This window comes from Phycodurus eques, chromosome 4, assembly GCF_024500275.1.
Source record: "Phycodurus eques isolate BA_2022a chromosome 4, UOR_Pequ_1.1, whole genome shotgun sequence".
Taxonomy (NCBI): domain Eukaryota; kingdom Metazoa; phylum Chordata; class Actinopteri; order Syngnathiformes; family Syngnathidae; genus Phycodurus; species Phycodurus eques.
In genome coordinates this window covers 11767479-11782115 of record NC_084528.1, presented here as the reverse complement: position 1 = coordinate 11782115, position 14637 = coordinate 11767479, and the positions used below count along the sequence as shown (strand labels likewise).

Genomic DNA, 14637 nt, shown 5'->3' with positions numbered 1-14637 from the left:
CTAGTGGCTGTCGACGACTTCTAATATATACAATATTAAACTTAAGTATTATACTTGTAATTTGTTCATCACTTGGTCTACGAATACTGTTGCTCTCACCGACAGCCACCAGGTACAAAAGGTCTTGCTTTGATAAGCAAAAGGCCCGAAGAAGATAAAACATCAGTTATGGTATGGTAGGTTTACTGTCAATCCCCAATATGTGTGGAACATACAGAGGGTTGAAATTTCTTTCTCAAGGACCCACAGTTAAAAAACAATGCAACAAAAATCTTATCCATTGCTCTTGTTCTCTTTCCGTATATTACAGGTATGTGTTAAGGCATGTCATGATAGCAAATGTTTTAGGATGACATATTTTCCCAAAAACTATCACGACAATGATAGTATTGATGTTTTTTATGCCACTGATATATTGATATTAGAGCATAATAATTAAAGTACATCCTTTTTAAGAACAAGTCACTTTTAATTCTAATTCTAAGAATAATGAAAATTTACATTGTAATGTTCAACAATAAATAGAATATCTTGGATAAATAAAACAGATGCAGGCTCTGTTCACATAAATAAAATAAATAAATACAATTTGGCACAGAGGTAAAAAGAGTCATTAATGCCTTAACAGGCAATGTACTGCCAATCAAGTTCCCATTTGGTTAAGAAAAGTAGCAACATTAATGACAACACAAGTAGATCAAAGCAACCTGTTTTGTTTCAAGATTTGTATGACTTTTTAAGTCTGCAGGCATTCTCTAAACGCTGCTTTGTCAACATGTTCAATAGCTAAATCTCTTACAATAGTAACGCTATACTGTATATAATGTGAGCATGTGTACGTCATATTCACGTTTGTATTTGCATTGTTGGGCAAAGGGTTCCACAATTCCAAGCTGACGGGAAACGGGAACTGTCCCACCATGTTTTTTGTTCTCAGTTGAACAAATTGGGAGGGATGGTTGTGTTTAAAATGGATTTTGTCACTTTGAAGTTTTAAATTGTGTTGTCTTTGTTACGACTTCAAACAAATTGGTTGCACCAGCTCGTTGGTGTTAGCGGGATGGTCGCCTTCATCTGGCTTGTATCCAAAATGTTCCCACATTGTCACGGTGGCATCAGGCTAATGTGACCATAGGGACATGTTAACTAAGGTGTGTGCTCTTAATTAGCATTACAGGTGTCTTCAAACTTGTGATCAGTCAGCTGTTTAGTGACATGGTGTTTACAACACTGAACATGGACCACAGATAGCGGAGAGTGTGTTGTCTCAGGAGATTAGAAAGAAAATGATACACACTCATGTTAAAAGTAAAGGCTATAAGACTGTCTCCCAAGCAGCTTGATGTTCATGTGACTACAGTTGCGTATATTATTCAGAGGTTTAAGGTCCAAAGGCCTTAAAGCAAACCTCCCTGGATGTGGCCGCAAGAGCAGAATAGATGACAAATTGAAGAAATGGATCAAACGAATGGTAACTACAGAGTCCAGAACAACTTCGAAAGAAATTAAAGGTGAACCACAGTCAAGTTACATCAGTTTCAGATTGTATTATCCATCGTCGTCGTTTGAGCCAAAGTGGACTTCATGAGAGATGACCAAAGAGGACACTGTTGAAAGCAAATCATAAAAAAGCGAGCATGGAATTTGCTTCAGTGCCTATTGACAAGCCACAAAGTTTCTGGGAGAATATCCTTTGGACAGATGAGACAAAACCGGAGCTTTTTGGTATGGCACATCAACTGTATGTTCACACAAAAATAAAGCATACCAAAAAAAGAACAGCGTTCCTACTGTGAAACATGGAGGCGGCTCGGTTATGTTTTGAGGCTGTTTCGCTTCATCTGGGACAGAGTGTTTTGAATCTATCTAGGCTACAATGAAATCTCAAGACTGTCAAGGCATCATGGAGAGAAATTTCAGAAAGCTGGGTCTCAGTCGCAGGTCATGGGTCTTCAACAGGATAAGGACCTAAAACACAGCTAAAAATACCCAAGAATGGCAAAAAGCTAAACATTGGGCTGTTCTCAAGTGGCCTTCTCTGAGCCCTGATCTAAATCGTATTGAATATCTGTGGAAGGAGCTGAAACATGCTGTCTTTAGAAGGCATCTTTCAAACATGAGACAACTGGAGTAGTTTGATATGAGGAGTGGGCCAAAGTAATGGTGAAGAAATCTCACTGACATTTTTCATTGGCTGTGTTTACTGTACATTTTTTTAAATTACTTTTTTCAGTTTCAAGTGACAGTATTTCAGTGACCTTTGCGAGTTTTTCTATTACCAGAGGTGTAGAAAATATTTTATTCATTTTATTATAACTTTGAGAGGACAAAGTATATTATCAAACTTTCAAACGTTTTGAACCAAATATAACATATTTGAGAAATCTGAGAATAGTGATGCAGATGCATGTGCTTCTACAAGCTTTGATCTTTACATTAATGACAGCTGATCCCTACAGGAAAGTTACTATCATGACCAGTGTTATCAAGTCATCTTGTTCAATGATTGTTACAGTGATGTGTTTTCTTTTGAGGTTTTTTCCCCCCCTGGTCTTAACATGGGTCCTTTACCTCGATGTTTATGCTCTGGACATAATTGCTGCAGTTTTTATGGTGAGAGAAATATTGCAAACAGCAGCTCAAAATGTGTGAAAAGTGTCAGAAGCTGACCAACGGTGAGGAAGCGGTGTTATTCCACCTCTGCCAGGATACAAGTGGTAGCTCTTTGGTGCAATACAATTAGGTGCTAGTCGTCCTGGAAGTTAGTGTTAGAAAATGGGAGGGGGGAAAAATAACCCCCATCAGATTTGATCACTCACTAAATGCAAAATCACAAAAAAATTATATACAATGTCTTACTAGTTGCCCTAGTAATGACATTAACTCATTCACACAATTTACCATTCATTCATTCAGTCTTGTGACTGACTGGTGATTTTTCTAGGGTGTGCCTTGCCATTCTCCCAAAGTCACCTGGGATATGCTCTACTGACCGTGAACAGGATAGGCTGGATAGAAAATGGATGGATGCCTTTCTTCAGACTAAACGTAGATCTCCTTTCAGTATATTAGCCCATTCAAGATGTTTTTTGAAGTTTTGTTTTTGTGTTTTTAGTTTTTTACTGTGGCTGAGATGGAAATGAGAAATTATATCGAGGTGAGTGAGAAAATAGACTGTCTCTGGTCAGCGGTGGGAGAGAGTAAATCTGAGGTTTGTGATCACACAAAGTCCTATTGTCAGACTGATGTGTGTTTCAGTGTGTCTGGAAGACAGGCCATTAATGGACCTCAGTGCTATCATGCAGCCAGGCCACTTTTGTCTCAGTGTCATTATCTCCATCCTGGTTTAAGAGACTGAACAGTGATCAAAATCAATTCAGTAGGAATAGTGCTGCTGTCCCAAACGTAGGCTATGAAGCTCAGTGTTGACCTATTATTGTTAAGTGTCATGTACATGTAGTATTTCTAAGTAGGCGGACATCTCTGTCTTGAAGGTTCTCTGATGATCTGATCAACTTTCATCACATAAGTGCTTGAGGTATTAGGAAAGATATTCATTCATTCATTCATTTTCCGTACCGCTTATCCTCACTAGGGCCGCGGGCGTGCTGCAGCCTATCCCTGCTATCTTTGGGTGAGAGGCGGGGTACACTCTGAACTGGTCGCCAGCCAATCGCAGGGCACATATAAACAGAGATTCTCACTCACATTCACACCTATGGGCAATTTAGAGTTTTAAATTAACCTACCATGCATGGTTTTTGAGATGTGCGAGGAAACCAGAGTACCTTGAGAAAACCCACGCAGGCACAGGCAGAACATGCAAACTCCACACAAGCGAGGCCAGATTTGAACCTGGGTCCTCAGAACTGTGAGGGGGATGTCCTAACCAGTCGTCCACCGTGCCGCCGGTAAGATATCACCTTGAAATAGGCAAATGTATCGAAGTGTCTCTAGTGTTTGGTTGTTCCACAAGACCCGATGGGTCTGCAAATTTCAAATGTAGTCCTAAGTGCCAACAGTGGCAGAATGCCTCAATGAATTCATTGTGTTGTTGAAATAAGTGTCCGCAGGGAATAGACTGAACCCATGTACACAATGGGACATCCATCCATTTTCTGAGCCGCTTCTCCTCTCTAGGGTCGCGGCCGTGCTGGACCCTATCCCACCTGTCATTGGGCAGGAGGCGGGGTACACCCTGAACTGGTTGCCAGCCAATCGCAGGGCATATACAAACAAACCATTCACACTCACACCTACGGGCAATTTAGAGTCACCAATTAATGCATGTTTTTGGGATGTGGGAGGAAACCGGAGTGCCCGGAGAAAACCCACGCAGGCACAGGGAGAACATGCAAACTCCACACATTGAACCCGGGTCCACAGAACTGTGCGGCCGACGCTCTAACCAGTCGTCCACCGTGCCGCCCACAATGGTACAGGACAGGAAAATGTCCTCATCTCAGGCCCAGTTACCATTTTAGTTCCTCTTTTACATGTCACTTGTGGGTCTGTTTTTTTGCAAATTTGATTAAAACATGTGGAGAACTAATGTGTAATATTCCCAATGCTAATAAATCCTTAAAATCATTTAACACTCTCTCACTTTGAACTCAATTTGTTTTGACAAGCTCCTTTTAAAAGCAGATTTGTATTTTAACATTTCCATTATCTCCCTTAGTGTAAATATGACTTCTGCTGGATCTGTATGGAGGAGTGGAAAAAGCACAGTTCATCCACTGGAGGCTACTATCGCTGCACCCGATATGAAGTAATTCAACAGGTGGAGGAACAGTCAAAGGAGATGACTGAAGAAGTATGTACACCTACTGACACACTGGCTTGAATTCTTCAAAAAAAAAAAAACGAATTATAATTGGTCAGATGCAGATGAAAGAAATATTCCTAGTTGTCATCAACTATATGTGACATTTTATTGGGGTTTGCAGGTAGAGAAAAAGCACAAGAGCTTTCAGGAACTGGATCGTTTTATGCACTACTACACACGCTTCAAGAATCATGAACACAGCTATCAGGTTAGCAGGGCTGTTCTTCCATTGATGTGGGTTCTTTACAAATGATGGTTCATGGACACTGTGTGTCCAATGATGGTTACAGTATACTTTATTAAGTATACATGGTGTTTTTTTTGTATTATGTATATTGAAGACTTGTACAGTATATTTCAAATCACCAGAAAAGTAAATTTTGTCTTCCTCAACATAGCTGGAGCAGCGCCTCTTAAAAACAGCCAAGGAGAAAATGGAGCAGCTCAGTCTGGCCCTACGTGGAAGTGAGTTTGCAGTCCATCTGTGCAATTTCTTATGAGTTTGGACTTATCATTATTTAGTAGTGGCCTGGTATGTAGCCAGACAGCAGAGCAACATATTTCAGTGCTATACGAACAATAGGGGTGGTAGTTTAGCAGACTGTCATCGAAAAGCTGGGCTTTACAAATAGTAATAATTTGTCGATAGTACTTTGAACATCAACCGTAAACAGAATTACACCCTGTTCATAATAGAGATCTTTATAGTTGGTCTGAATTTCAGTAGATTCTAATTATTGATTGTGAACTGGTTTTAGCTAAGTCTTATTCAGACTAAAGTGGCCACATTTCTACAGAGTTTTTTGTATCTGCAAAAAAAAAAAAAAAAAAACTAAGTTAAAGGCAATTAAATATATTTAAAACAAAATGCTCTCACTTGTTTTCCACACCCTGGGCTCTGCTTCCGGGAGTACAGCAGAGGCAAGCATCCGGCCGCCATCAACAATCATGGCCGAGTGAGGTGAAAGAGGAGACGGCCAAACAATCCAGCCCACTGGTTGTCATTCTAACATGCTGGGCCAACTCTCCGTTGGCCCAGCATGTGGGGCGGGATGAGGTCTCGCTCACTTGCCTGAGACAGCCAGCCCCTAAAATAGGTTGATTTTTGCAAGAAAGAAAAAAAGAGTGCAATAAATGTGATATATATATTGGGTAATGTGATGAAAGCATGGCCCATACATGTTAAGTCATATTGGAAATAATTTAAATGGACTACGTACATACAACAGGTACTTGACGTACTTCCAGTCTTGCCAGTGATAAAAAAAATTACTTTTCGATTAACTTCCTGCTCCATTTACAACTGCAGGAAAATGAATGGCTCAAACACTATTTTCAGCAACAAGCTACATACTCTTTTTCATTATTTGTACAAAAGCTACATAATAAACCATGATCATAAATGTCATCATCTACATGTATCGGTACTTAGCAAGTTGTGAGCTGATCTGGATCCTTTTTGTGGATCTCTTTCACAGCAAGAAGTTGATGTACAAGGGTTTTACTCTTCACTACACTTCCTCTGATGACAGCTGCATGTTTTCCATCTCAGCCATGGTGTACACAGGTACACACGAATAAATGAAAGAATAAATTCAAATCTCTGTGCAACCTGTCAGCCGACACAGTTCAGTGGCACACTGTATTAACAAGCAACTCACTACTGTAGCTTCAACATCACTTCCGATTTACAGTTGCTAATGATTTTGGCCAACATGGCACCCCTTTACATTGATTAATTATTCTGTTGAATTATTCTTCCATGACCACAATATTAATCAGAATACTGGGTTATGACTAGCGCTGGGGCATACAATGAATGTATTCTTGCTTTAAATTTTTTGGGGGGGGGGGGTTAGTTCCCCTTCAAAAGTATCCCTCACATCATATTTACAGATTTTTCTGGCAGATGTTGTACTTGAGTTTTTCTTTCCATTAATTTTTCCATTGTTGTGAATGGAGCAGAACGTTATCGGTAACCGGTAAACTAATTTGCCGATCACTGGCAAGATTGGAAGTACATCACGGTTCTGGTGCACATAGTCCATTGCGGAAAGAAAATGCACAATTTTGAAAGTTGAAAAACTTGGATCCATGTCACAGCTGGCTGCTACATTCCCGTACTGAAAATTAACAACTAGGCAGCGGAGAACTTAAGTGCTGTATTTTTCAAGGGTGTGATGTACATTGCAGTTTAACCAATTAGATCATTGACCCCTCCAACCATCTCCTTTGATGAGTAACTGACCGATTCGGTTATTTCACCTTGCATTTCATGGTTTTTTTTTTGGTGGCACTTTTAAAAATAATTTTTAATACAATGGAGCAAAATGAATGCAGTCATGGACGTCCTACATAAAAGCACACCTGATATTTGTCATCCAACTGTATTTCAGGGGTAGGAGGCCCACCTGATACTACATTTATTGAAGATGCTGTCCTGGAACTGTTAAAGACTCGGCGTATCCTCAAGTGCTCCTATCCTTATGGGTTCTTCTTGGAGCCCAAAAGCACAAAGAAGGAGATCTATGAGCTCATGCAGGTTTCAGTCCCACTTATTAAGAAAAAGACTGATGTTCAAAGTAATGTTTAAATGGGTCATAACAGATGGGAGCTCTCTATCCTAATGATCGTTCTAAGATACACATGCATCTTATTTTTAGTTAAAGGTCTAATGTTAAAATGTATGATACAGTGGGTACGGAAAGTATTCAGACCACCTTAAATTTTTCACTCTTTGTTATATTGCAGCCATTTGCTAAAATCATTTAATTCAATTTTTTTCCTCATGAATCTACACGCAGCACCCTATATTAACAGAAAAAAAACAGAATTGTTGGAATTTAGCAGATTTTATTATAGTTTAAGAAAAACTGAAATATCACACAGCCATAAGTATTCAGACCCTTTGCTGTGACACTTATCTATTTAACTTGGGTGCTGTCCATTTCTGCTCATCCTTGAGAGATGGTTCTACACCTTCATTGGAGTCTATCTGTGTTTGATTATACTGATTGGACTTGATTGGGAAAGCCACACACCTGTGTATATAAGACCTTACAGCTCACAGTGCACTTCAGAGCAAACGAGAATCACGAGCTCAAAGCCAAAGCCCTGACTTAAACCCAATTGAGCATCTCTGGAGAGACCTGAAAATGGCTGTCCACCAACGTTCACCATCCAACCTGACAGAACTGGGGAGGATCTGTAAGGCGGAATGGCAGAGGATCCCCAAATCCAGGTGTGAAAAAGTTGTTGCATCATTCCCAAAAAGACTCATGGCTTTATTAGCTCAAAAGGGTGTGTCTACTAAATACTGAGCAAAGGGTCTTAATACTTATGGCTGTGTGATATTTAAGTTTTTCTTTTTAAATAAATCTGCAAAGATTTCAACAATTCTGTTTTTTTCTGCCAATATGGGGTGCTGTGTGTACATTAATGAGGAAAAGATTAACTTAAATGATTTTAGCAAATGGCTGCAATATAACAGAGTGAAAAATTTAAGGGAGTCTGAATACTTTCCGTACCCACTGTATATACGACGCCCTTTTAAGAGTGTGTGTTTTCATTACAGTATTGTAAAATGAATGCGTAATATTTGCACAGGCCTTAGAGTTTCCCCAGATGTATTTAAGATTAATGCAATTCCCCCCAGAAAAAAATGCATTTCACTGGAAAGATAATTTTTTTAAAGTGGTGCTCTTTTCTAAACATCCCATTGTGGGGACATTTATTTAAATTAAATTTTTTCTGTGACCACGCTGGTAGCTCAAATCCCTTGTATCTCAACTCATGGAAGTGCTGTTAATCCTTTCCAACCCCTCAATAATGTGTTTTTAAGAAAAATAGCACTCTGCAAGTCACTGATGATGTAGTGGTACACTCGCCTGACTTTGGTGCGGGTGGCGTGGGTTCAGTTCCCACTCAGTAACCGTGTGAATGTGAGTGCGAAAAGTTGTCCGTGTCTATATGGCGACTGACTGGCGACCAGTTCAGGGTGTAGTCCGCCTTTCGCCCGAAGTCAGCTGAGATAGGCTCCAGCGCCCCGGGACCCTAACCAGGATAAGCAGTGTTGAAAATGGATGGATAGAGAGCACTCTGCACTGTATTGTACTGTCCTAACAATAATAACATACGAAATAGAATGTAAAGAATTTAAAAAAGCATGTCACTTTTGCTGAACTTAATCTTTTTTTTCTGTTTTGCATCATGCTTGCTCATATGTTTCTATGATTTCATGCTTTAATTCAATGATCATCATTTGCTTCTCATCACTCACTTTCTTAGGACGCCTAGTTTGAAAAAATAGGCCTACATTTGGCAATCATGAGCAAAAACAAAACAGAAAATGCTAGCACAAAACACAACAGAGACATAATTTCTCCGTGAGGTATCCAAGAAATCTACCAAGCAATGGCTCATAACTAAAAACCCCTCGTAAACTGGGCACTCTTTAATCAAAATACAACTAACTTTTTTATTTATATTGTGAGGCTATATTAATCTTCGTAAAATCGTATCTTTTCAGGAAAAGTTTCAGGCTATGTTTTTTTTTTTTTTTATATATGTTCAGACGGACCTGGAGATGGTAACTGAAGATCTTGCGCAAAAAGTTAACCGGCCTTACCTGCGGACTCCGCGCCACAAGATCATTCGTGCAGCATGTTTGGTACAGCAGAAGAGACAGGAGTTCCTGGCCTCAGTAGCGAGAGGAGTGGCCCCCAATGATTCCCCTGATGTCCCCAGACGCAGGTAACTGGCCAACATACAGTGGGTACGGAAAGTATTCAGACCCCCTTAAATTTTTCACTGTTTGTTATATTGCAGCCATTTGCTAAAATCATTTAAGTTCATTATTTCCCTCATTATTGTACACACAGCACCCCATATTGACAGAAAAAAAAAACTGAATTGTTGAATATTTTGCAGATTTATTAACAAAGGAAAAACTGAACTGTCACACAGCCATAAGTATTCAGACACTTGGCTCAGTATTTTGTATAAGCACGCTTTTGAGCTAATACAGCCATGAGTGTTTTTGGGAATGATGCACGTTTTTCACACCTGTATTTGGGGATCCTCTGCCATTCCTCCTTACAGATCCTCTCCAGTTCTGTCAGGTTTGATGGTGGACGTTAGTGAACAACCATTTCAGGTCTCTCCGGAGATGCTCAATTTGGTTCAAGTCAGGGCTCTGGCTTGGCTATTCAAGAACAGGCACGGAGTTGTTCTGAAGTCACTCCTTTGTTATTTTAGCTGTGTGCTTCGGGTCATTGTCTTGTTGGAAGGTGAACCTTTGGCCCAGTTTGAGGTCCTGAGCACTCTGGAGAAGGTTTTCATCCAGGATATCCCTGTACTTGGTCACATTCATCTTTCCTTCGATTGCCCCTGCAGCTGAAAAAACAAACCCACAGCATGATGCTGCCTCCACCATTTCTTCATGGGTTTCTCCAAACATACCACTTAGAATTAAGGCCAACAAGTTCTATCTTGGTCTCATCGGACCAGAGAATCTTATTTCTCACCATCTTGGAGTCCTACAGGTGTTTTTAGCAAGCTCCATGCGGGCTTTCATGTGTCGTGCACTGAGGAGAGGCTTCCGTCGGGCCACTCTGCCATAAAGCCCCGACTGGTGGAGGGCTGCAGTGATGGTTGACTTTCTAGAACCTTCGCCCATCTCCCGACTGCATCTCTGGAGCTCAACCACAGTGATCTTTGGGTTCTTCTTTACCTCTCTCACCAAGGCTCTTCTACCCCGATTGCTCAGTTTGGCCGGACGGCCAGCTCTAGGAAGGTTTCTGGTCATCCCAAACGTCTTCCATTTAAGGATTATGGAGGCCACTGTGCTCTTAGGAACCCTAAGCGCAGCATACATTTATTTGTAACCTTGACAAGATCTGTGCCTTGCCACAATTATGGCTCTGAGCTCTTCAGGCAGTTCCTTTGACCTCATGATTTTCATTTGCTCTGACATGCACTGGGAGCTCTAAGGTCTTATATTGACGGGTGTGTGGCTTTCCCAATCAAGTCCAATCTGTATAATCAAACATAGCTGGACTCCAATGAAGGTGTAGAACCATCTCAAGGATGGTCAGAAGAAATGGAGAGCACCAGAGTTAAATATATGAGTGTCACATCAAAGGGTCTGAATACTTATGGCTGTGTGATATTTCAGTTTTTCTTTTTTAATAAATCTGCAAAAATTTCAACAATTCAGTTTTTTTTCTGTCAATATGGGGTGCTGTGTGTACATAAATGAGGAAAACAAATGAACTTAAATTATTTTAGCAAATGGCTCCAATACAACAAAGAGTGAAAAATTTAAGGGGGTCTGAATACTTTCCGTACCCACTGTAGCTCTCATAGTTAAACTAAATGTAACATTGCTACAGTACAGAATACAGAACTCATCAAAACAATTAGAACAAGTCTCCAACTGACAGAATTTAATTTTACTCACTTGCAGCTTTGCTGGAGGAACCTGGGACTGGGAATATTTGGGTTTTGCATCCCCTGAGGTAACCCATACTCCATTCTTTTATTTCAACCAGTCTTTCAGATAACATTTCATATGTTAGTAAACTTTAAACTTGTAAATATATATTAACATTACCTTATGGTCTAATAGATTCAAGGTCTATTACAGTGGATTTTCTTTGGGGGTGGGGGAAGTGAGAGGGGAACGAACCCCTGTTTTTTTTTCTTTTTGTTTTATATATCCCAGAGCAATTACAATGACCGTCAATTCACTATTTTCACTATTCAAGGTCCCTGTACTCTGATTCAGATAATGTATGTATAAGGGCTACATTCACAAACATAGAATGAAAAAAATCCATAGAAGAATGTGCGATAGACTTCGTTGTATTAAAACCACCATGGTGTGCTGCTAAATGGACCTAATAATTCCCACAAGGAAAGGAGAAATTATATTCCATGCATTGCATTGGCGAAAAACATTTGTGGATTATCTTAATTTCATCATGCTCATCACTAAAACCAAACACATTTAAAAAAATCACTGTGCTATTTAGGCCTGATTGTAACCAGATGGTTCGCTGTTCCCCTGTGCACACCCTGGAAACCACCTCATGAGGTTGCACCCTGTCATTGTTTTATAAGAACAGGCTTATGTAATTAATACTTAGCCAAAAAACTGTGGCTTATATAACTTTGTAATTATTGTTTTGACCTATTAAATGCATCCACCCGTAGTAATGACTGCAATGTATTGCACTAATACAGCACTACTTTGTTTATTTTCTTGTTTAGTTCATTGACTGTGACAGGTAGGTTTTTAACTTGAAAATTTTTCTCTCATCAAGCTTCTTGTTATTGCTTTTATTTTCAAGTATGAAAATATTCACACCACAATTTAGGGTGGCACGATATTGGAAAAAATTGCGGGATTTTTTTTTACACCTGTGATATATATTGTGAAGAATACAGGATAAGCAAAGCAAAACAAATTTATTTATATAGCGCATTTCATACACAAGGTAACTCATTGTGCTTTACACGATTAAAAGCATTTAAACCCAAAGAAAGAAAGAAAAAACAGTTTATAAACATTAAAAAAGAGAGAAAAAATAAAATAAAAGTACAATTAAAACCGCGCACAGTGCAAGAAATATTTAAGTGGAAATGCTCTAAAAAGCATGAGAAATAAGAAGAGTTCTTAACATAGATTTAAAAACATTCACACTTGGAGCTGACGTCACTTCTGTTGCTTCTTTTGTGTGCAGCATTATAGCTAAATGCTGCTTCACCATGTTTGCTTTAGACCAGTGGTTCTTAACCTAGGTTCGATCAAACCCCAGGGATTCGTTGAGGCAGTCGCTGGGGTTCGACGGAGGACTGGACACACTCCGCGTGTGCGTACGTGCTTTATCCGTAAAAGCCTTTTTACACTGCATTTCGAATGCGTTGTTCATGCCGTTCAAAACGCAAGGGAGCGTCAAAATTGGTGTTTACCATTGCGGCGCTGCGCCTCGAGTTGAAATGCTTTGTTCTTTTTTTAAACTATCTTTATTTAACAACATTTCAACGATAGAGTTGTCTTGAGTAGCATTGCTGTGCCGTCAGACAGCGCATCCAATAATAAAAAAACAGCCCAAAAAAATTCCTCTTGCCAATGAACCCTTTTCGAGGATTGTAGAAATAACAAAGAAAGAGAAACAGACTTTGTTGTGAATTTTACGAAATCAGAGTGGCACTTACCAAGGGGACTGGCAACAACAAAATTCACATTCACTTACAGTAAATTTTCATTGAATTACATTTTTTGTTTGTTTTTTGTGTGAAATAAATGTTTTTATGGTTTTGTTATTTTATCACAGTGATTTTATGTGCAACTGATGCATGGTTCATTTTGTGGATGACCTGGGTGGCTGACAAACTACACAGACAATAAAATATATACCTGTTTTGAATTTGAAATAAACCATGTTTTATTTTTCAAATTAGGAAGGGTTCCGTGCACGCCATATGAAACTTGCGGGGTTCCGTCCCTCCAACATGTTTAAGAACCACTGCTTTAGACTCTGTGCTCCATTATTTGACCTGTCGATCTCAGAGCCCTACTGGGTTTATATTCCATTTGAATTTTTTTCATGTATTCAGGACCTAAACAATTTAGTGATTTATAGACCAGTAGCAGAACTTTAAAATATATTTTAAAACTGACTGGGAGCCAGTGTAAAGACTTAGGAATTGGAGTAATATGCTCTGACCTCTTTGTTCTGGTCAGAACCCGAGCTGCAGCATTCTGAATGAATTGCAGCTGTTCAATGCTCTTTTGGGGGAGTCCAGTCAGAAGACCATTACAATAGTCAAGTCTACTTGAGATAAAAGCATGGATGAGCTTCTCCTGGTCTGCTTGGCACATGCAAGCCTTCACTCTGGAAATGTTCTTCAGATGGTAGAAGGCTGTTTTAGTAATTGATTTGATATGACTGTTGAAAGTCAGGTCGAAATGTATTCGTACACCAAGGTTTCGGACTTGGTCTTTGGTTTTTAAAGCGAGCGACTCCAGGTATTTATCATAACAGTCTCGTGACATGAAAACCAGCACACATTTCTCTTTTTCCCACTGTATGTTGTTTGGACAGTTTAGTAGTTTCAGTACAAAATAAATTATGCAAAAAAGTATACAGAGTCATTTGTGTGAAGTCTATCAGTATTTAAATGCACTGTAAAATTGAGTAGCTAACAGTCCAGACATGAAGTTGAAATATTTTCTTTTCATGCCCGAAAACGGACCCCGATGTAGCGGATATCCAATAAAACGGACTGTTGGGACCAAACAATGTGTCCAAAAATAGTTTCCCTTTGTCACTTAAACTGCCGTTGACAAAATCTATTAGTTCCAGAATTGGCCGCTGTTGTTTACTGGCACTGTGGCCACCTATAACCTATACAACTAAATTGTAAAACAAAATGGTCATTTAAGGAGAGAAATAAAAAACATACGTGGTTTCATAAATTTGCACACCCTCAAACTGATTCTTTGTTTCTTTACTCTTTAGGCTTCTATTACAACACAGTCTTTTAGGGAGCAGTGTATATTTGCACACAATTCTTTGCAAAAACACTCCAAATCAGTCAGACTGCGAGTGCATTTCTTGTGCACAGCCCATATCAGATCACCCCACAGATGATTTGATCAGATTCAGGTCTGGACTCTGGCTGGGCCATTCCAAAATCTTCCAAAACCACCATCTTCTAGTAACGCCATTCTTTTGTAGATTTCAATGTGTGCTTTTAGTCACTGTCACAGATGAAAGGTGAAGTTCCTTTTCATCTTGAGC

The 14637-nt window shown here is 39.5% G+C and overlaps 1 protein-coding gene across 1 annotated transcript in view; it reads left to right on the top strand.

The window, feature by feature from the left end:
• Positions 1–14637, top strand: part of LOC133401235 (ankyrin repeat and IBR domain-containing protein 1-like) — a 43082-nt gene that overhangs the window by 22133 nt on the left and 6312 nt on the right. Inside the window, 6 exon segments of the mRNA XM_061673948.1 lie at positions 4682–4816; positions 4950–5036; positions 5227–5293; positions 7225–7370; positions 9402–9580; positions 11295–11346. Coding sequence (XP_061529932.1) covers positions 4682–4816; positions 4950–5036; positions 5227–5293; positions 7225–7370; positions 9402–9580; positions 11295–11346 — 666 coding nt within the window.